The 20429-nt window shown below is 38.9% G+C and overlaps 2 protein-coding genes across 2 annotated transcripts in view; one reads left to right on the top strand and one right to left on the bottom strand.

The window, feature by feature from the left end:
• Window positions 1-6047: 6047 nt before the first annotated feature.
• NAA20 (N(alpha)-acetyltransferase 20, NatB catalytic subunit) lies at window positions 6048-20049 on the top strand. The gene is made up of 6 exons (XM_004687140.2): window positions 6048-6156; window positions 9633-9657; window positions 12741-12831; window positions 13513-13648; window positions 18874-19019; window positions 19516-20049. Exons 1-6 carry the CDS (start codon window positions 6104-6106, stop codon window positions 19599-19601), a joined length of 537 nt encoding a protein of 178 aa, XP_004687197.1. The 5' UTR covers window positions 6048-6103; the 3' UTR covers window positions 19602-20049.
• CRNKL1 (crooked neck pre-mRNA splicing factor 1) overlaps window positions 12129-20429 on the bottom strand; it is a 23757-nt gene continuing 15456 nt past the window's right edge. The window contains exon 15 of the mRNA XM_012728258.1: window positions 12129-12219. The gene's annotated coding sequence lies outside the window, so the exon portion shown is untranslated. The remainder of the gene's footprint in view (window positions 12220-20429) is intronic.

Raw genomic sequence — 20429 nt, 5'->3', positions numbered from 1 at the left:
TCCACATGGCGCGGCAGACCTATCCTGACCTGCCCGCTGCTCCCCTCAGCAGTGTACCTTGTTGATCTGCCTGTTCTGTTCCCCACTCTGTCTCTTGTGAATCCTCTCAGCCTCCACATCTCTGGCCTGTACCCCAGTTCTGTATGAATAAATAAATAAATCTTAAAAAAAAAAAACACACAAAACAACAAATAGACAATAGGGTCTCCCTTGTGCCTTAGGGTAAAACCTTAGCACTAGCATTGCTAAGACCTGAGTAAGTTCAATCCCTGGCCAGGGAGCTGACCCATGTATGGCTCAGCAGACCTCTCCTCACTAGCCAGCTCCTTTTTTAGCAGTGCATTTCAGTAGATCTGCCTGTTCTGTTCTCCACTCTGTCTCTGGTGAATCTTCTCTCCCCCACCCCTGCCTAGTACCTCTGGCCTACACCAGAGGTTCTCTAGGCAAGAAAAAGAAAACAAATGTTAAAAAAAAAAAAAAAAGACAATAACCTCCTAAAAGGAAATTTGTAATTAAAAATATCATTTAAATTTCAGTGATTTTCATTAATATTTAATAAATATATATGATATGTGTGTTAAACTTTAACACAGATCTTTAAAGACCCATATTTCTATGGTGCCAGCAATCTCTTTAGTTTTAATTCAGTTTTTTTCACTTCTGTAAAAAGTTCTTCTTAGTCTGTCATTTAATATTGACATATATGAGCTGAGCTTTTGAAAAGCTAAACTCTCACTTTCTTTAAATGACAAAGAAAGATATCTGAAATTCTTCAAGGGTTACCATGGTTTATCCCTGAAAACGGTAGAATTTTGTGATTTGTTGCCTTCTTTTTTCTTTGAACATTCCTACAAGTCTTTCATTTTCTAAATAGTATGCATATATCTTTTATTAAAACAAAACAGATTTTAAAAAATGGAAGAGGCCCAAAAATGTATTATCAAAAACTCCATGAAACAAGTTGTGTTTAAAGTTTCTGGGGGCTTGATTGTTCTCTCTTTTGTGGGTGACATGTAGGTTTTTCTGGGTGGAGCAAGACAATAAAAGAAAAGGGAAGTGGCTTCCAAGGACTTCTTTATCTCAAACTATTACTGGGGCCCTATAGTACAAAGTACAGAGTAAGACAGGTGTTCTACTGCCACCTGCCTGGGAGTGGTAGGGGCAGGGTGCTTGGGAAAATGTGGTGTTGTTTGTGTTAAAGGCTGCTGTATGAGGACTTCTACCCTGGGGCTCCGGGGAGGTTAATAGGCCAGATTGAATGATCTGGTTGGGTATGAAGGGGGAGTGTGTGTGGGGGAAAGTAATGTAAGGAATCATAGGTCCCCAGATTCCCTTAGACTCTGATCCCCAGCCTAGAATCATGGTACTTCGTACCTAGCTTGAGAAGAAGGAAGAAAGAAGTCTTGGTGCTGAGCTCTGAAGAGAGAAGCTGGAGTTTTGCCGGAATTGGGAGGCTGGGCCTGCCTCCTGAGGGCTGGGCAGAGAATTTCAGAGAGCAGTTTGCCAGGTTGTGGGGCACCTTTCCTTGGTGCTGCTGCCTGTGTTCATGTCTGTCCCAGTGTCTGGTGCTATTCATCTGGATCTTCAGACTGGTGCTGTAGGTGATGCTGCATCATCTTAGCCGCCCTGCCTATGGGCGTCTCTGGCTGCCTTGTCTCCAGGCCCACCTTGACAGGACAGCGCCATCTTGGATAAGTGGTCTTTTGCTTGGGACTTCAGAACACTCTGGACTCTAGGGTGAGATAGCAGACCACAGTGGCCTTCATGACTCTATTTCCCCTGTTTATTCATTAAACCAGCTTATTATTGTTCTCTGAAACTGAGTGGTCCTGCAGTTGTGTACATGGGTAAGAACTCACAGACAGTGACCTGTCCACAAATGGGCACTGTCCTTGCAGGGCAGTACTGTATGGTCCTGCTTAAAAATGAGCTGATATTGGAGACATGAGCCATGTGCCACCACTTTTGCCCAGACTGTGCAAAGGGGCAAGGGTTTTGCCTCTTCTCCCTTCACTTCAAAATTGAAATTCTTCAAGAGGCAAAATATCTAATTTATTTTCCTTAACAAACACTTCCATGCCAAGCACTGTTACAAATGATTTCACAAATATTGCTCATTTTGTACCCTATTTTCAGGTCTAGTTTCTCAGCCAGGAATCGATTCTAGGCTGCAGTGGTAATGCTAGGTTCTGACTACGAGACCTCCATGGGTTGGAGTCTGATGAAGCCACAGCAGGAACCTCACTGACTCTCACGCAAGCAGACGAAAAGAGGCAAATTTGTTTAGAAAAGTAGAGATAAGGAAAAGTTTATGAATGGGAAAAAGAGTAGGAAAAAGTAGGACTCACAGTCTCATGGAACCAGGCGGGGTGGGTCAAGGAAGCTGAAGTGGAGTATGCCTTGGGAATATATACTTTTCTTCCTAATTATTCTAGAGCTCCACCAGTCTCAGGGATTGGTTAGCTCTTGGTTGCCTCACTCAGTCTGCTATTACCAGGAATCTCCTTGCTACATAGCCCTTTTCGGAGAATCCTTTTTTTATTACCTTTGTCAATATCCTGCTATCCTTACTCAGGGGGTGTTTGCTTAATCACTTTTGGAATTTTTTTGCCCGTCTCTCTGGAGTTTTCTTATTCTTATGTATTTATTGGTTTATTCCTATTCTATTTTTCCAAAATATTTATTTATTTAATGCATACAAGAACTGGTTACAGGCCAGAGGTTTGGGGGTGGTGAGAGGACTTCCCAGAGACAGAGTGGGGAGCAAAACAGGCAGACAGACTGAAATACACTGCTGAGGGGAGCAGCGGGCAGGTCAGGAGAGGTCTGCCACGCCATGTGGTCACCTTCCTGATCGGGAATTGAACTAGCAAATAGCTTCATAGTGCTGTGCCTTAGCTCTTGGCATCAGCAGGAAGGGCCCTCCTTGTCTATATTGACACTAGAAGCTATTCGCTTGCCATATGGTTCAATTTCATCCTCACGACAACCCAGTGAAGTTGGTATGATTATGCACCTCTTATGGACCCCATGAAATAACTTAGTTAATATCATTATTACCCTAATTTTACACTAAGAATGACATCATTTCCCATGTAAGTCAACAGACATTTACTGAACAACTGCGAGGCATCTTTTAAAAGATAATTCATCTGATCAGTGGAAACTGGTAACTTTTAAAATAAGTAGACAGAGAGAAAGGACACTCAGCTTGTATTTCTAAAATTCTTTCTGTAATTTTCTTCGTGTTCCCCATGACCTTGAATGTATTGCCTTTGGTCATCTAGCTCCTGTAACTTGAATGATTCTAAATCATCATTTCTATTTATTTATTTACTTATTCATTCATTTATTCTTTTATTCATTGATTTATTGCATAGAAGACTGGGGGGTAGGCCAGAGGAGCAAAGAGTGAGAGACAGAGACTGAGACAGAGTGTGCAGTAGAACAGGTGGACCTACTAAAAACACTGCTGAGAGGAGCAGTGGGCAGGCCACAGGAGGTCTGCAGCACCATCCCTGGTAGGGATTAAATTTAGGCCATAGTTGTGATAACCCTAGGCCACTAGGGAGGCCTCCCAAAATCACCATTTAGAAATGTGAACAGAAGTTGCAAACTTGTGATCTATGACATCCAGTCCTTGCAGGGGTAACATCACTAATTAAATATGTCCTAGTACAAAGTAGCCACAAATTTCAGTTTATGATGCAAATAAAAGTTAACTTATCAAGGTTAACTGCTTTTTATTGTCTTTGACTTATTTTACAAATCTATAAGCCACAGAAAATTGATAGTAATGAAGCTAATTCTTGAATATGTATATATGCGTATGTATATATGAATATACACAAATAATTTACATATTTTATACACACATATTCTCATACACACACACACACAGAGATATATCTTGTGTGGCCAGGAGATGCAACAGATTATTGCTCTGTGGATATTGATCAACTTTAAACCTACTTGTAAATACATTTAGCATTCTGATTACTTGTGCTTTTTAAATTCTCTTTTGATTAAGTTTTCGTAATATTTATTTTCTCTTTATTTAGTTAAAAACTCTTTAATAAATTCTCGTCTTATGCTTGTATAAGAATCATAGCTACCTTTTCTACAAATTATACCTTAACATTAATTTCATGTGGCATATTAGGTTTTGCTGATATAAAAGATCCTCAAAATCTCTCTGTTTCAACACCTGGCAGTAGCTGAGCTAATATGTCACATTCTGCCCTCCTGATGATTTGTCATCCCTATGGACATGAGTTTGTATGCCCCAAGTTCTACTACAGTGAGTTCACACATATCTATATAGTTGGCTTTAGGGAACAATGCCTGGAGCTCAACTTGGACCACGCAAGTTTCTTCTTATGGGTCAACCTGCTTCCTCAACCATCTTTCTTTTATCCTCCTTCCATGCCTGAGCCACTGATGTGGGCAGGGGTTTTTGGACCCTAGGGCAGTTAGAAATGTGAGGCCTTGTAATTTTGACATTATTTGGCATGTTTCTCTCAAGTTCTCCTTAGTTACTGCTTAGCAAGAAGGTAGGGGAAAAGAGCCCCCCAAAGCAGGTAGGATCTATTTGTGATACATTTCAGGTAGGACATGTTGGTTTCATAGGCTTTGGACCTGTGCTATACAATATAGTGGTAATCACTACCCATTTTCAATACTGCTGAGTATTGAAAATAAGGCTAATGCAACCAATGAATGGCATTTTCATTTTTATTTAATTTCAACTAAATTAAATCTAAAACAATGATTGTCAATTCAGTTATTTGAAAACTTAGGATGATTGGAACCTCTCAGTTCTGTGAATCTACTTTTTAACTATACATCGTTTGAGATCCACATGAAGAAAAACTATTCTGATGACATCTTTTCTCCAGGATTGAAATATGCTGCAAATATGCGATATAAACCAGATTTCAAAAACAGTACAAAAATAAAGTATGTAAAATACTCCATTGATAGTTTTACTATTGATTATATGTTGAAATGACAGTATTTTGGATATTCTGGATGAAATAATTATTACAACTAATTTAATTCATTTTCATGCATTTGAAACCGAGCAAACCAGGGGCAATGATCCAATTGTTGCTTCGTCTGTCACATGCTTATGACTGCAAGACATGACTCAAAAGTAGGCACAGTGTGAAATAAATATAACAGGATTTATTTACAGGGAAAGGGAGAAAAAAGGGGGGTAGGGGAGGGAGAAAACAGCACAGAGAAGCCAGCTGCCCTCCTCCCTCCCGCCCACCCCCCCATAGCATCCCTTTGCACAGACCCAAGCACAAACAGAAGCTACAGGTGGCAAGCTGGCTGCTTCTCCACAGACACCTCCTCACCAGCAGGTTAACTGCCATAAACCAGCAGCTTGACTGCCAACATCCCAGCATTTAACTGCCTCAAATCTCTTATCTACCGAAAGCCCAGCAATTTAACTACCTAAAGCTTCTGCGCCACTCCTTTTCTCCATAGGTTCCTGTTGTGGGGTGGGTGAAAAGCTTGAAAAGCCCCACCTTCTACTATGGAGTTAACATCAAGGATTGGAGTTTGAAAAGCTCATCCTTCCACCACCTAGTTAGTTATGATCGCAACCCACTGGCTCAGGGGTTGCTCCTCATTGTTCAGCTTACACATTTATACTACATATTCATATAAATATGAATATTTGAGTATTCAAGTTAAGTGTTTGGATATTTGGGCTCACAAACATAGCCCCATTATTGGGACAGTGGACTCTGCTTCACTTCCTCATTTAGCACCTGGCATCCCAGTACTGAATGCCATTTTTCTGCTTCTGTGTCTTAACCCTAGGCGTCTTTATGTCTCCTTCCTTAAGTGATCACACTTCGTACCTGCGCCTTCACTCTCCAGGTTTAGTGACTTAGGACCCTGATCTTACAGGAGTGGTCTGGCAATTCCCCAGGCAGGCCGCCAAGGGGCGCTGTCACTGCTTTGGTTGCCGAGCAACTTGTGACCCGGAAACACTCCTCCGCACTGCCTCGCAGCGTTCGTGCGTAAGATAACTTCCGGCAAGACGGGCTCGGGATCCAAACGGGCCGGCTCGCAAGGCTGCGGCGAGATGACCACGCTCCGGGCCTTCACATGTGACGACCTGTTCCGCTTCAACAACATGTGAGTGGACTCGTGCCCGTGGAGCTCAGCCACTCCCGCCTGGCCGCCACCGGCGCATCCCTGGGTGGGAACGCGGGGTCCGAGGCCGGGGTCCGGGATACGAGCGGACGGCCCTGCTGACCGTGGCGGAGGCGCTCAGCACCGCGCGCGCGCGTCGGTGTGGGGGCAGAGTCCCCGCTTTCGCGGGGTATCTGGATATTTTGGGGTGGTAGAAGGGGGGGAGCCGGCCCCGAACACTTCGCCCGCCCTCACTGCTTGTGGGCCGATCCAGGCAAGTGATTTGACTTCCTTGTCTGTGTAGTGGACACCCCAAAAGTGCCAGCCGTTCAGGTCGTCACCCGGTCAGCAGTTAAGTGTTGGCTGGGAAGCTCCAAGTTGCGCAACCACTTGGTGTAAAGGGTTGATTTGTGTTTGCGTGAACTAACGCTGCGGTCTTGGCGTCCCACTACAGTGCCTCCTTTCTTGGTTGGGCTTGTTTCAGTGGGTTTTATCACAGTACCCGCGTTTCCAGCTCACAACTTTTTTTCCAACTTTGAGGAGTCAGTACAGAGCAGATGATGGTGAAGGCCCATTGTGAACAATTTGTGTTAAATCTGAGTTAAGTCAGGACCTGTGACATGTGGGCATGTTATTGTTTCCCTTTTAAGAAAACTTTGGCATTTCTGAATGTTTAGAAAAGTTAACAGTTTTACGGTGAACATCTATAGCTGCAGCACCTGGACTGTCCAGTTAACATTTCTCCTCATTGACTTCACCACATTATCTGTCAGTCTGTCTGTCCACCTGCATTTGTTACATACAGGGCAGGGAGAGAGGGCACCACTGAACCCCCAAACCTGCCTGCTCTAAATAGGTTCTGCCATCCTCTGCATCAAGACAAGACAAAAAAAAAATTTTAATGGAAAGGAACTTTAATACAATCAATGTGCAATACAGAAAAGACAAAGAATATAGTTTCTAAATCAAACACCCAAAGTTATCCAAACCCTCATGGGTAAGAGTCCACCCAAAAGGGACTGGCCCAAACCAAGGCCTGAAGTCTAAAGCACCTTCCAGCAGGGACTCATGAATAAGGGTCAGAAATGGCCAGGCAAGTCTGGGAGGAAAAGAGCAAAATCAAAATCAATATAAATGCTGCCATAGTCAACCTCCTTCCTACCGATCTCTCATCCACATCTGTTTCAACCAGTCCAGGGTCAAGAAACAAGCACGGTTTCTTCACATGTCTCTCTCTGCTCCAGGTGGCTTCCTCAGGTCTCCCTCTGCCTCTCCACCTGCTTTCTTCTGATTCCTTCTCTTCTCTGCTCAGCTCCACCTTCCTTCTGGGTGGGGCAGGGAACCTGGAACTTGCCCTTTTCCTGGGGACCACCCTGTTTTACATATGGACTTCATCTTACCATCTTCAATCTCCCAACCTCATGGTTCACTTTCAGGTGTTAAAAGAGGGTGGAAAGAACTTGAGATGAGGTTAAACACATTGTTCAGAAAGCTTTGAACAATGGTGAAGAGGAAGTAAATTTCAGAGAAAGAAGTATGGGTGAAAGTGAGAAAATTTGAGGTGTGGCTATATAACCAGGAGGTAATAGTGACGACTGGCTTCTATTACTGAGTGATCAGAGAAAATGGTGACACTGTATTTTCACTCTGTTGCTGTAGGGTTGTCTTGATCCTTTGGAAGGAATTTTTTCTTTGGCCTCTCCCAGTTAGCATAGCATTTGGCTTGTTGAGGCCTCATCAGAATGATATGCCAGTAAAAGAACTGCTTGTCCCATTTTCTTCTTTTTCTGTCTTTGATTAGGGCATGTCAGTAGAGGATTCATGAGAATCACTGAATTAGCATGATACAATGGATGTGGGAACCTTGCAGTTAAAGAATCATCTATTGGAAAAATAAGTGTGTTCCTACTGTATATCAATGCTGGATATACAGCAGTGAACAAAAAAATCAGTTGATATCTTCATAAAATACATATTTTAGAGGGGAAAACAAACTAAGAAAACCATCAAAGTGACTCAGTGTTCTGTACAAAGGTGAAAATGAAAGCAGACAAGGGAAATATGAAATGAGTGGGGTTTAGCTTTGGGTATTCAGAGTATTCCCTTAAGAAAGACTAGGGAAGTTGAGAGGTAAGTCACGGATATTGGGGGCAGGAGGATTTCCAGGCAGAGAGAATAAAAAGTGCACAAATACCTGTTGCATATAGGAGAGGGCCAGTGTGCTGGAACAGAGTATTGGAGTGTGAGGAGATAATGTCTGAGAGCCAGAAACTAGGTCTTGGACAGTTGAAGCTGGGCAAGGAGCACGTTTTAGCTGGAGACCTACCTACCACATTTAGGTAGGTGGAAACTGCCTCAGGGACTGCCAGTGGCTCAGAGTTCAGCATATTCATACACTTTTTCCAGGAGAGAGAATTGTAAGAGCAAGTTTGTGAGTAGTGAGAGGGGCTGGAATCTACTTAGCAGAACTCCATGCATGGCTAGGAGAGAAAATAGAGCGTGGGAGCAGACCCTTGTAGGGGAGAGTGGGTTCATTCATGGACCTCAGGGAAGCTTTTTCTTCTATATTTTCTTTGTAAATATTTGGGAAGTGACAGAAATTGAGAAGGGGTGACCCCTGTTGGAGAGTTGAGGTGAGAGGAAAAGTTATAAACTACTTTTGAATGTGTGTAAGAAGGAATCCCTAAAACATATTGGGGCAGTGATACTCCAGATGTGGACTGGGGCTCCTCAGAATTGTTTTGGGGTTTTTGCAAGGTCAGAACTATTTTCTCACATGCTAATATTAAGTTGGTCTTTTTTTCCTACTCTCTCTCACAAGTACACAAGGGAATTTTCCAGATGTGTGCCCTTGTAATACTAAGTATAGCAGACACAGAATCCAGATGACTTTAATAAGCCAGACGTTAAAAAGGTCTTTATTAGTAAGAATTGTTAAAACAGTGTCATCCTTGTTACAGAATTTTTGTTTTTGACAAGTTTTGGGGGTTAAAAACTTAGTCATATCTCCTACACTGCTGATGGGAAGGCAAATTGGTCCAACCACTATGGAAAGCTGTTTGGATTTCTCAAACAGCAAAAAATGGAGCCTTCTTTATGACCCATCAAATGAAAATATTTGCACTTACATATAATGTTAACTGGACTACAAAAGTGATCATCTTGTAATATACAGGAACATAAACAGAAGTTTTTGGGTCCTTGGTAATTTTTGGTGGTCAGGGGTTTGAAACCAAAGATGGTGAGAACTGCTGGACTAAGGAGAAGAAGTGGTTGAATGAAAAGGTATGCATACTTCATAATCAATATGATTGCTTGTTATTCTGTAGGTAGTTTAAACCATGTTCCTTAGCCCCATAGGAGGATTTAAAGTTGTGTGTGTAGCATGTTTATTTGCCTTGTGTACTTTCAGTTTAAGTGGGTTTACTTAAATTGTTTTTATAACACTGCTTACTATTAACATTTCTTATTTCTTTCAGTAATTTGGATCCACTTACAGAAACTGTATCCTTTTCAAAAAAAGTTAAATGAAGTCTTACTCAGAGTCAGGAAAATGGAAAAGCAAAAGGATAAAATAGATGAGTACTAAAAAACTTTAAAATGTGTAGATCTGGAAACATTTTATACAGCATTGAGAGCAGTCAAAGAAAACCAGCTGGGGACAAGAGTTATCTTAAATCAGCTTCATAAGCTAATATAATGGCCTCCTATAAATCTGTAAAGAGTTGAGCCCCACTTTTGCCCTCAGTTGTCAGTACGTCTATGTACATCAAAGCAGTGACTTCACAAGATGGGTTCTTTCCGTCAAGTGTGAGTGAGGTCTGGAGATGAAGATCAACATAGGAGAACGTGAGAGAGTCCTTCTTTGGTAAACACCATGCAGCGCCTATATAGCTTATTGATCAGCACTTGCCGTTACTACACTTAACCTAGCATATTCTGGGAATATGCCTTGTTGTAAATTGGGACTTGTTAACTAAATGGAGGAAAAGATTTTGGGTAACAATTAGCAATGACTATCATGCTCCCAAAAAGAAAACTGGGCAAAGATGTGTCAGGTTAGGGTACTGTAGATTATGTTGCAATTCGCAGTGGTTAAAAACAAAATCAGATTTCTGGGCTTTGTTCCATGTCCATTACAGTTGATAGAGGGTAGTATTTAACTAACTGATAAGTTAACAAGAGGCATACAGGAGGTTAATGAGTTCAAGCTCAAGAATCAAAGACATGCAAGTTCAAAATGAGGTGTGCCATGTTTTACCTGTCACATTATCAAGGATTAAAGATCATGATAAAATTCAGCACTGATGAGGGCTAGCTGAATGGAGCATTATCATAAACTGCTAGTGACAGTGTAAATTCCTGTAGGTTTTTTGGAAGGCACTTTCACAATGCAATACTTAGTAATTGTATTTCCTGAAAACTGAAAGCTTAAAAATTAGAGGCAATTACATCAGTGTGTGGACTAGATTGAGCTCACTACCTGTTTTATTATTAAAGTTTAATTAGATCACAACCATGATAAAAATTAAGATATTGTCTGTAACTTACATTGATATCTTTAACAATAGCAACAGAAGCATGTGGTCCATAAGACCTAGAGTATTTACTATCTGGCTTTACAGAAAATGTTTAATTACAGAATTAGAATGTTAAAAATTTAGAATAACACAACGATAGAGAGATGGGTCAATTATGCTAGATCCATGATGGATTTAAAAATGTTCTTGAGAAACTGGAAAGAACCCAAATGCCTATTGTCAGGAGACAGAGGGTATTTAAAATGTTTATTCTTAGAGTAGAGTACTACTTAGCAGTGTAGTTAGTACAGTTGACAGCAGGGCTACATAACAGAAATGGAGTTGAGTGGGAAAGAACAAAAAAATTTTCAGTTTACATTTGTCTTTTGAAATTATGGCTGAGGCCCTCCCTGGTGGTGCAGCGGGTTAAAGCACTGCACTGAGAAACTAAAGCCACTTCCGCATGAGTTCGATCCCTGCCTGCCCCAGAGGTGACCACGTGGCGTGGCAAACTTCTCCTGACCCCCCACTGCTCCCCTCAGCAGTGTACTTCGTCGATCTGCCTGTTCTGCTTCCCGCTCTGTCTCTGGTGAATCCTCTCACCCTCCGCATCTCTGGCCTGTACCCCAGTTCTGTGTGAATAAATAAATAAATCTTTAAAAAAAAAAAGAAATTATGGCTGATTAAAGAGTTCTCCATATTAAAAAAAAAAGCAGTGAGAATGTTGAAGAATTTCAAGTGACAGAAAACATTTTACTGTTGGTAAGAAGAAAATACTAAATTGCAACTCAGCTTGTATAGTTTGCAGTATACAGCGGAAGTTCCAGATTGGGGTTGAGACCATACCTGAAAGTTACTTGCCAGGTTTTAGTCGTAAGTGAAATTACTTGCCAGGTTTTAGTAGTAAATGAGCATTTAGGGGCTCCTCTGTTGGCTCCGGGAGAGATTGTTTGATGTGTTTCAGTAACTTGAAAATAGGAAGACTCTCTTACTTGCCATGTAAAGATTGTATCTGAAGTACTAAAAATAATGGCTATCCTTCACAGGACAGTGTGAAGAATTTACTAATTATAGTATAGGTTTTTCCCGTTTTTTTTCTCTTTTTTAAAAATGTATGATTTGATGGTGTCTTAGGATTTCATCACCAAGTTTACACTAAGAAGGAATATAGCAAATGTACATGTCAGTAAGGGCACCAAGGATAGAGTTAGTCTTGAGCAAATTATCCAGGCATTTACTGTTCAGTCAGCTTTTTTTTTTTTTAAGATTTATTTATTTGTGCATACAGAACTGGGGTACAGACCAGAGGCTCAGGGGCAGCGAGAGGCTTCACCAGAGACAGAGTGGGGAGCAGAACAGGCAGATCGACGAAGTACACTGCTGAGGGGAGCAGCGGGCTGGTCAGGAGAGGTCTGCCGCGCCATGTGGTCACCTCTGGGGCAGGAGGGAATGGAACTCATGCGGAAGTGGCTTTAACTTCTTAGTGCAGTGCTTTACCCCGCTGCGCCACCAGGAAGGGCCCATCGGTCAGCTTTTATTTGCATTGCTAGAAAAAGGAATTTGAATGGAGAAGAAAAACTGGATAATGGTTATGTTGCTATGGAAGTACTTAAAATTTAAAGTTATTTACCAAGTTTCAGAGTTCAAGCTAATGTAGAAACTAGTGACTGATTTTCCAGTGCAGTTATGAAAAAATAAAGGTAATGAACATCTGTGTGCCACATATTGTAAATGTGAGTATGGCATCAATATTCTAAGGGGAGGCAGAATAGGAGGTGATAAGTAGATGGAGGCTGCTCGAAGTTCATAGAACTTGGGAGTGTAGATTCTTTGCTTTCTATTACATGGTGCTGTCTCCATTCACACTTTAAGTTGATATACTTAGGCAGTTTTGTCCAAAATTAGTGCTGTCCTAAATATTTCATGGCAAAATAGGATTATAGAAACAGTGCATTTAGAACTGGGGCTAAAATACTTCATTTTTTAAAAGGAAACGTTCTTCAAGGTATCCCTTTATGAAGAACTTATTAACGCCCATTATTTTTCATGGTCCTTAACAAGTTCTAGTATGGGATTCCTTTTTACTTACAGTACCTCGCTCACTGGCCAGAGTATTTCATCGTTGCAGAGGCACCTGGTGGGGAGTTGATGGGTTACAGTAAGTATAACACTGCTAGTACTAGATTTTACAGTAAGGCTAATGCCACCAGTAAGTCCTAGGTTTTACAGTAAGTGTACTATCACTTGTACTAGATTTTAAAGGTAGTTCTCAACTGATTGTTTTAGATTGTTTGCAGAATTGAAGTAGACTCACAGTGATTATAATTTGACTTCCTTTTCAGCCATTTGACAACTCACTGATCTGTCCTGTGCTTTAGGGGTTGTGCTAGGCCCATGCCTGTGAACTGGACAGGCATGGCCTCAGTCTATGGGTGTTTCCATATTTTTGCTAAATTTTTATTTGGTATATAATGTGGTTTTGTAGCCTCTTCATTGAATCAGTAGCTTTACTAACAAAAATATGAGTTGTAGATTATCTCAGTTATATGTGTACACATACCCGCATCATATGTAGATTTTTAAAAAACATATTTTGGATCTGTTTGAAATTAGTTGTGTTTTTAGTATATCATTCCTTTACAAATTTTTTTCATTCTAATTTTACAACTAGATTTAGCATTATATTCACAAATCACAAATTATAAAAGCACTAATAGCCACTAGCTAGATGTTTTAATTTTGTAAATTTTATTAGTTTATAATAAAAATACATCAGACTCTACTTCTGTACTTGTACAAATCCATGTGTCTAATTACTAAATGCAATCTATTTTGGCAGTTATGGGTAAAGCAGAAGGTTCAGTAGCAAGGGAAGAATGGCACGGGCATGTCACCGCTCTGTCCGTTGCCCCAGAATTTCGACGCCTTGGTTTGGCTGCTAAACTTATGGAGTTATTAGAGGAGATTTCAGAAAGGTAAGATCCTGCTTTTCAAGTAATTTATGCACTTGTCTGTTTGTTTTTTCTCTTGGTGAACATTTATAAGTTGTTTTTCCTTCAGGCTGCGAATTATTTACAATGCTTCACTGTTCACACAAATATCATTGTTACCTTCTAACAGTCCTCACGTATGCAGACTGGTATGATTGTCCCTAGTTTGTCACTGATGTAAATTAAGGAAAAGTGAGTGACCTGCTTTAGGTTATAAGCTGGGTTATTTGTGCAGTCAAAGATTAGTAGCTCTTAAGGTTAATTTTCATGCTCTTGCCACTATTGCAGATGTTCCCACATTACCTCACCTTCACAGTCCTGTTAGGCCAAAAGAGAACAGCTTAGTCTTGAGCAGTTATGTCCTAGCTGCTTTTATAAATGTTCCAGTTGTAACTTAAGTCTTTTGTCTAATTAGTAGCTAATTGAAGAAAAAACATTGAAAGAAAATATATTGTTTCATAAATGGTTACCTACTAATGAGATGTGCACACCTGATGGGAGCATTGTATTTCCATGGCTGATCAAACCATGGAAATAAATTTGACACAACTACCTTCATTCCTGTTTCACATTGATTTTCATGTGGTACTTTAGTTTTCTTTTTTCCTCTTATGTCACAGGAACTGTCAAAAACAGCTCTATAAAAGACCTGTTATATATGTCAAGACCCTCTTTCTCTGGGATCAAAGTAATACAAAGACCCTTCCCAGTTTCTTCTGTAGAAAAGATAACACACACACACATACATATATAGTTTAACCAGTTGTCAGGCTGCTATTTTTTTTCCTCTACGTTCCAGAAGCATACAGGGAAGAGTATGTTGCTGCTAAGAAGAGCTCTTGAGGCTCTCCATTCAGCTGATGAATTTAATAAAGATAAATTTTAAAGTAGTAGTCGTGGCTTGAAAAAGGCCTGAGTAAAGTTGGGGGCAAGAGGAACCTGAGCTTATTCAAAGAAGAGAGGCTATTAGTATTATTAGTTGGAAAGGAAGGTAATTGTAGCCCTTATAATTTTTAAAAATGCTCCCTAGACTGACAAAGTTACACACATTTGTTAATGGTGTATCATATGTATATGACATTATTATATAGTGAGCAGGGGTTCAAAATAGCTATGACTGCATATATGGTTTAGTGTATTTGTAGAGTTGACTTTTTTAAAGATTTATTTATTTATGCATACAGAACTGGGGTACAGGCCAGAGGTGCAGGGGCGGTGAGAGGCTTCACTAGAGACACAGTGGGGAGCAGAACAGGCAGATCAACAAAGTATATTGCTGAGGAGAGCAGCAGGTGGGTCAGGAGAGGTCTGCTGCACCATGTGGGTCACCTCCGGGGTGAGGGATTGAACTCACTAAAGTGGCTGCAGCTAGCTTGCAGTGCTGCACTTTAACCCATTGTGCCACCAGGGAGGGCCGAGTTGACTGTTTCATAAGCATTTTTTAGCATCAAAAACAACTAAGCTGCTTTCCCCAACAGTTTCTATTCCTTCACTTCCTTGGGATAGTTGCTAAGATTTAAGTGTTATTCATTTATATGAGTATGTAAGTGTATACATAGATACCCATAATGAGCATACATGTATGGTGACATATATGTATTTTTAAATGTACACATTAAAAAGATAAAACTATATGATTTCCAAACAGTTAACTAAAAGGTAAATATATGGGATGCTAAAAATCAATTCAATAGAAGAAAAAGGAAATTAAACCAGCAAAGCAGTGAAAAGCTGAAATGGAAAGCCATATTACAAGTAATATAAACAGTAAATAGTGAGCTAAAGACTCCAGTTAGAGTCCTTAGGACATTATGCTAAGTGAAATAAGCCAGTGAAATAAGACAGATACTTAATGATTCCACTTTATATTTAAAAAAGTTTAATTCATAGAAGCTAGTGGCATGGTGATTGGCTAGGGGTAGGGGTGAAGAGTTAAAGAACATTTACTAATCAAAGCCATAAAGTTTCAGCTAAACTAGATGAGTAAGCTATAGTCTGCTGTTCTGCATTGTATCTGTAGTTGGCAAATGATATGTTACATGCTTAAAATTTGTTGAAAGGGAAAGATCTCATGTTAAGTGTCCTTGGAATAATTAAATAAAATTGAAAAACCGAGAACTATTTCATTTATAAAAAAAATGTGAAGATTTAAAATTATGTAAATTCTAACCTAAAGACATTTGGTATACTTAAATAAGCAACTCTTCAACAATGTAAAAGCTTGAGGGCAGTACAAAAACAAGTTGTAAACTGATACCTGCCCTTAAAGAATTTCAGTCAGTAGCCAAAAAACTGCACAAGGCGAACTGTGACTACTCTAACAAGTTTTTTTGCAAATATTTAAGAAATAATGACTATAAAGTTACTTGTATACAAACAAAAAGAGGTACCGTTCCTTAGCTTACTTTTTTTTTTTTATTATTTTTTTTTTATTAAAAAGTTTATTTTTACATCATTTTTCACAGTTAGCTTACTTTTTAAGGTTGGGGTAATCTTGATAAAAAAACATGACAGTATGAGAAAGGAAAATTTTACTCAATATAGATATAAAAATCCCAGAAAGAACTTAGCAAAATGGATTCAGCAATTCATAAAAAGGATGGAAAATCTGGGCAAGGTTATTTTAATGTAGGAAAAAATGCTAACATATTACATGACATTAATATATTTACAGGATGACTTTTATATTAGTAAATGCAGAAAATGCTTTGATTAAAACCATTTATCTATTTTGATAAAAAATTAGTAAATTAGGAATAGAACTTCCTTAATGTGAAAAAAATGTATCTACAAAAACATAGTAAATACCAGCGGTGAATTGAAATTTGGGAAAAAATAAAAGATGACTGTCGTCAGCCCCTCTTTTGATAGTTTAATGGAAACCCTAGATAATACAGTAACTCAAGAAAAATAAGACATGAAAATTGAGAAGACATAGACATTCTATCAGTAAAAAAAAAAATAACAAAACCATTGTTTGTACTGATAAGATTACACAGAAAACTCCAAGAATTTAAACATAAATGTACTACTCTCAATATTGAGCAAAATTATTCTGTGTACAACAACATAAAATCAACTGCTTTCTATGCATAGAGTAAAACTGAGGAAAATGATGGCTGTTTGCAATGATATCAAGATACATTAAGGGCTTAGGAAACATAACAACAGCTGTGTAAAGTTTCTCTAAGTTATAAAACTGAGAGACATTAAAGATTAGTTAGAAGAGAAATAAACTGTAGTAAGCTGGTGATTGATCCAAGGAGCCAGAGAAACTGCAGTCAAAATCTTAAGTACTTTTGTGGACTTGCTAAATTGATTGTGAAACTTAGAAAGGAATGAAGAGTTAAGATATTCTTGAATGAGAATGAAATAGGCAGCTTTGTCCCACCAGAAATCAAGCTATAATGAGTAATGCTTTCATGTTAATGCTTAACTAGCTGCCTAGATTAGTGGAACAGAATTGGAGAAAGCAGTTCTGTTTTTGACATATTTCAGAAGAGGTGATTGCATATCAGTTGCTCTGAAGTTGGTGGCTTATCCATATGGGGCCATACCACATATAAATCAATTTGGTCCATTAAATTTCTTTTCATTTTTATTAAAATTCTAGATGTGGGGCCTCCCTGGTGGCCTAGGGATTAAATCTCAGTGTTATCACCTCTAAGGCCTGAGTTCAGCCTCCAGCCAGGGAGCTCACCCACATATGGCGCAGCAGACCTCTACGTCTTGCCCACTGCTCCCCTCAGCAATATTTTTCAGTCAGTCAACCTGTTCTCTGTCTCTGGTGAATCCTCTCAACCCCCAAATCTCTGGTCTATACCCCAGTTCTTATTCACATTCACCCCATGCTTCATTTTTTACACAAACACCCACCCACCTACCCCTAGAGGTAAAAAGCAAAACTAGAAAATCCTTTGAATAAAATTTTAGAGGTTATCTTATCCTGAGGGCAGAACTTCTTAAACCATAAAAACTACTAGGTCTAAAAGAAGTACTTGTCTACTAACCTCACTGAGGTGAACTAATTAACTTGGTGCATCAAAGGTAAATCAGGATTCTGGCCAGTCAAAAATTGGAAAAGTTTGCAAAAACATTGCAGAATATATAGGGAACTACAGCTGGGGGACAAAGCGAGAGAGATGTGGAAGTCCAGTAAGTACTCTATGCGTTAAGAAATCTAAATAGTAAGCAGAAATATATTCAGCTTCATTAGTAATCCAAAGTGCCAATTAAAATTACCCTTAGCTACAACTGTATCATAACATTTTCAAAAATCAAAATGTCTGGTAGGTGTTATTGAATGGTGTTTTATCCACTTGTTAGGTGTAAGGTGGTACAAGCAGGTTGGAAAACACATGAAGAGGTGCACATCCTTGTATAAGCCAGCAGTGACTTGCCTGTATAGAGACATTTGATATTGTACCTTAAGACCCAACAGAAATATTCATAAGCAGCATTGTTTGTAACAGTGAAAACTGGAAATGTTTATAGGGCCATGGATAACATGTTGTAGTATGGCCATAGAGTGATTACTGAACAAAGTGAAGATGAACAGATTCTTGGTAAAGAGAGTCCAACAGGGAAATCACTACAGAAGATAAAAGTATGATTCCATTTCTGTTGAATTCACAAATAGGAGAAACTAAATTATGGATGGTAAATCTGCAATAGAAATCAAGGAGTTAGTGACAACAGTCAGTGTGTGGTGATCCCTGGGAAAGGGAGGGGCTGTCACTGACCAGAGGACCTGAGGATTTCAGGGCTGAGAAGGGTGTTCTGTTGCTGCAGTTGGGTCACGGCCATATTAGCGCTTTCTTCACAGTCTTTGATTTATACTGGGTGCAAGTATTGTATGAATGGTAGGTAAAACAAACATGCCAATTATATAACCTAAAATACACAGTAATTTCTTTAAATCAGGTAACAGAACTGTGGTAAAAAGAAGCAATGCTTTTTTTGGAGAATGCTTTTTTCTAAGAAGACGTGTCCTTACAGGTTTTGAAATACTAACATGCAAACAATCTTTGGTACTATAAAATTACTGTCATAAATCTTCAGTAACAAAAATATATTCAGCTGTAAGGGTCCTGTTACTACCATTGTGAAAGGTAGTCAAAGCAGAGTAAAAACAATTGTTTAAAAATACATCTCTTATTTTCTAGGGTTTCTCACATTCTAACATTCTTTTTTCTTTTTCTTTTTTAAAGAAAGGGTGGATTTTTTGTTGATCTTTTTGTGAGGGTATCCAATCAGGTTGCAGTGAACATGTATAAGCAGCTGGGCTACAGTGTGTACAGGACCGTCATAGAGTACTACTCTGCCAGCAATGGGGAGCCCGATGAGGATGCTTATGGTAAGCTGCTTCTGTGGTAGTGCCCCTAGAAGGAATCCAAGGCATTTACACCTACATTTTACAGATTGCAGTATTCAGTTATTTCAATAAATTTAAAGAGAGTCACATTTGCTGGACTTGGCATTCTAGAAATTGAGTTGTAATATTTAAATCTTTAACCTACCTTTATGAACCTACCACTAGTTAATTTGTATTAACTAGGCAGCGGTTAATTTCTGCCAATTACTGACTACATTATAGGCAAGTTATTTTTAGCAAGATTCTTTCAAAAGAACATTAATATAAAGAGCTGAAACCCATTTATAAAATCCATTTTTTTTTTGTTGGTATCTGGTATACTGGAGATTGTTTCACTTATTAATAGATTTCTCTTACAATCTGGTGAAAGTTAGGGTCTGGGACAAAAACTTCTATGGGAAATTTACCTATTGACTTTAAATTTGATATACGGTGGTTTGATATTTGGATAATTATATTAAACTTTGCTTTCTAACAGATATGAGGAAAGCACTTTCCAGGGACACTGAGAAGAAATCCATTATACCATTACCCCATCCTGTGAGGCCTGAAGACATTGAATAACCATGGGCAGTGGTTCTTAGGCTGAGGCTCCAGATTTTTTATGGACTGTAGTTTTTTCATTAAATAATCTTGGAGCTTTATTAGGAGAAAAGTAATATTTAGGTCTTAAAGACTTAAAAAAATACAGGTTATAAACTTACTTTAAATCTTATTTCCAGTTAGCAATGTCAAACCTACTAAAGCTGTTCACTATAATAAAACTGAATCAAAAAAGCAGGTAGGTCAGAAGGAAATGTTCCACTGTTCATAGTTAATAACATTCACTGTACATTAGGGAAAAAACTTGCTCCACTCTCCTCCTAAATTACGTGCCTGAGAACCACTGCTGCATATATATATATATATATATATATAAAATTTTTTATTGAATTTAATTAATTGAAGCTTTAAAAACATATGAAATGTATAAATCTATGCTGTATAATAAAATGCATTGTGACCCTATGAATGTCTTCTGGAAATTTGTTGTTTACTTATAAAGCTAAATCAGGACTGAGGAAGGTTATTTAGGATATGTAATTAGTCTTAGAATTTTCATTTTTTTATGAAACATTCTTAAATGGGTATTTGAAACATTCCTGCCCAGCATACTTAAACTTCCTTCTAAGTGCAGAGTAAATTCTTCCCAGTTATATTTCACTCTTAGTCCTTTGTCTTTTGTCTCATCTCATAGTACTTTCTATAAATCCTGCCTTTCAAGAGAAAAATAGTTTTATTTTTTAAAGGAGAAAACCCAATTTCTAAAGAAAGGCCTTAAAACTGGATCACAGCCCAACCACATATTTTCACGTGCAGTTTTCATCCTCTGTAATATCTGAAAAAGCCAGT

Source organism: Condylura cristata, unplaced genomic scaffold (assembly GCF_000260355.1).
Source record: "Condylura cristata isolate star-nosed mole 26May11 unplaced genomic scaffold, ConCri1.0 scaffold00022, whole genome shotgun sequence".
Taxonomy (NCBI): Eukaryota; Metazoa; Chordata; class Mammalia; order Eulipotyphla; family Talpidae; genus Condylura; species Condylura cristata.
Note: the sequence above shows the minus strand (reverse complement) of the source record. Positions and strands in the feature narration are given on the sequence as shown.

Excerpts from the sequence above, each read along its gene's own strand:
- NAA20 (XM_004687140.2), top strand. The coding sequence starts at position 6,104 with ATGACCACGCTCCGGGCCTTCACATGTGACGACCTGTTCCGCTTCAAC. Across the intron at positions 9,658-12,740 it reads TGGATCCACTTACAGAAACT|TATGGGATTCCTTTTTACTT; the intron begins GTATCCTTTTCA and ends AACAAGTTCTAG. Across the intron at positions 19,020-19,515 it reads GCCCGATGAGGATGCTTATG|ATATGAGGAAAGCACTTTCC; the intron begins GTAAGCTGCTTC and ends GCTTTCTAACAG.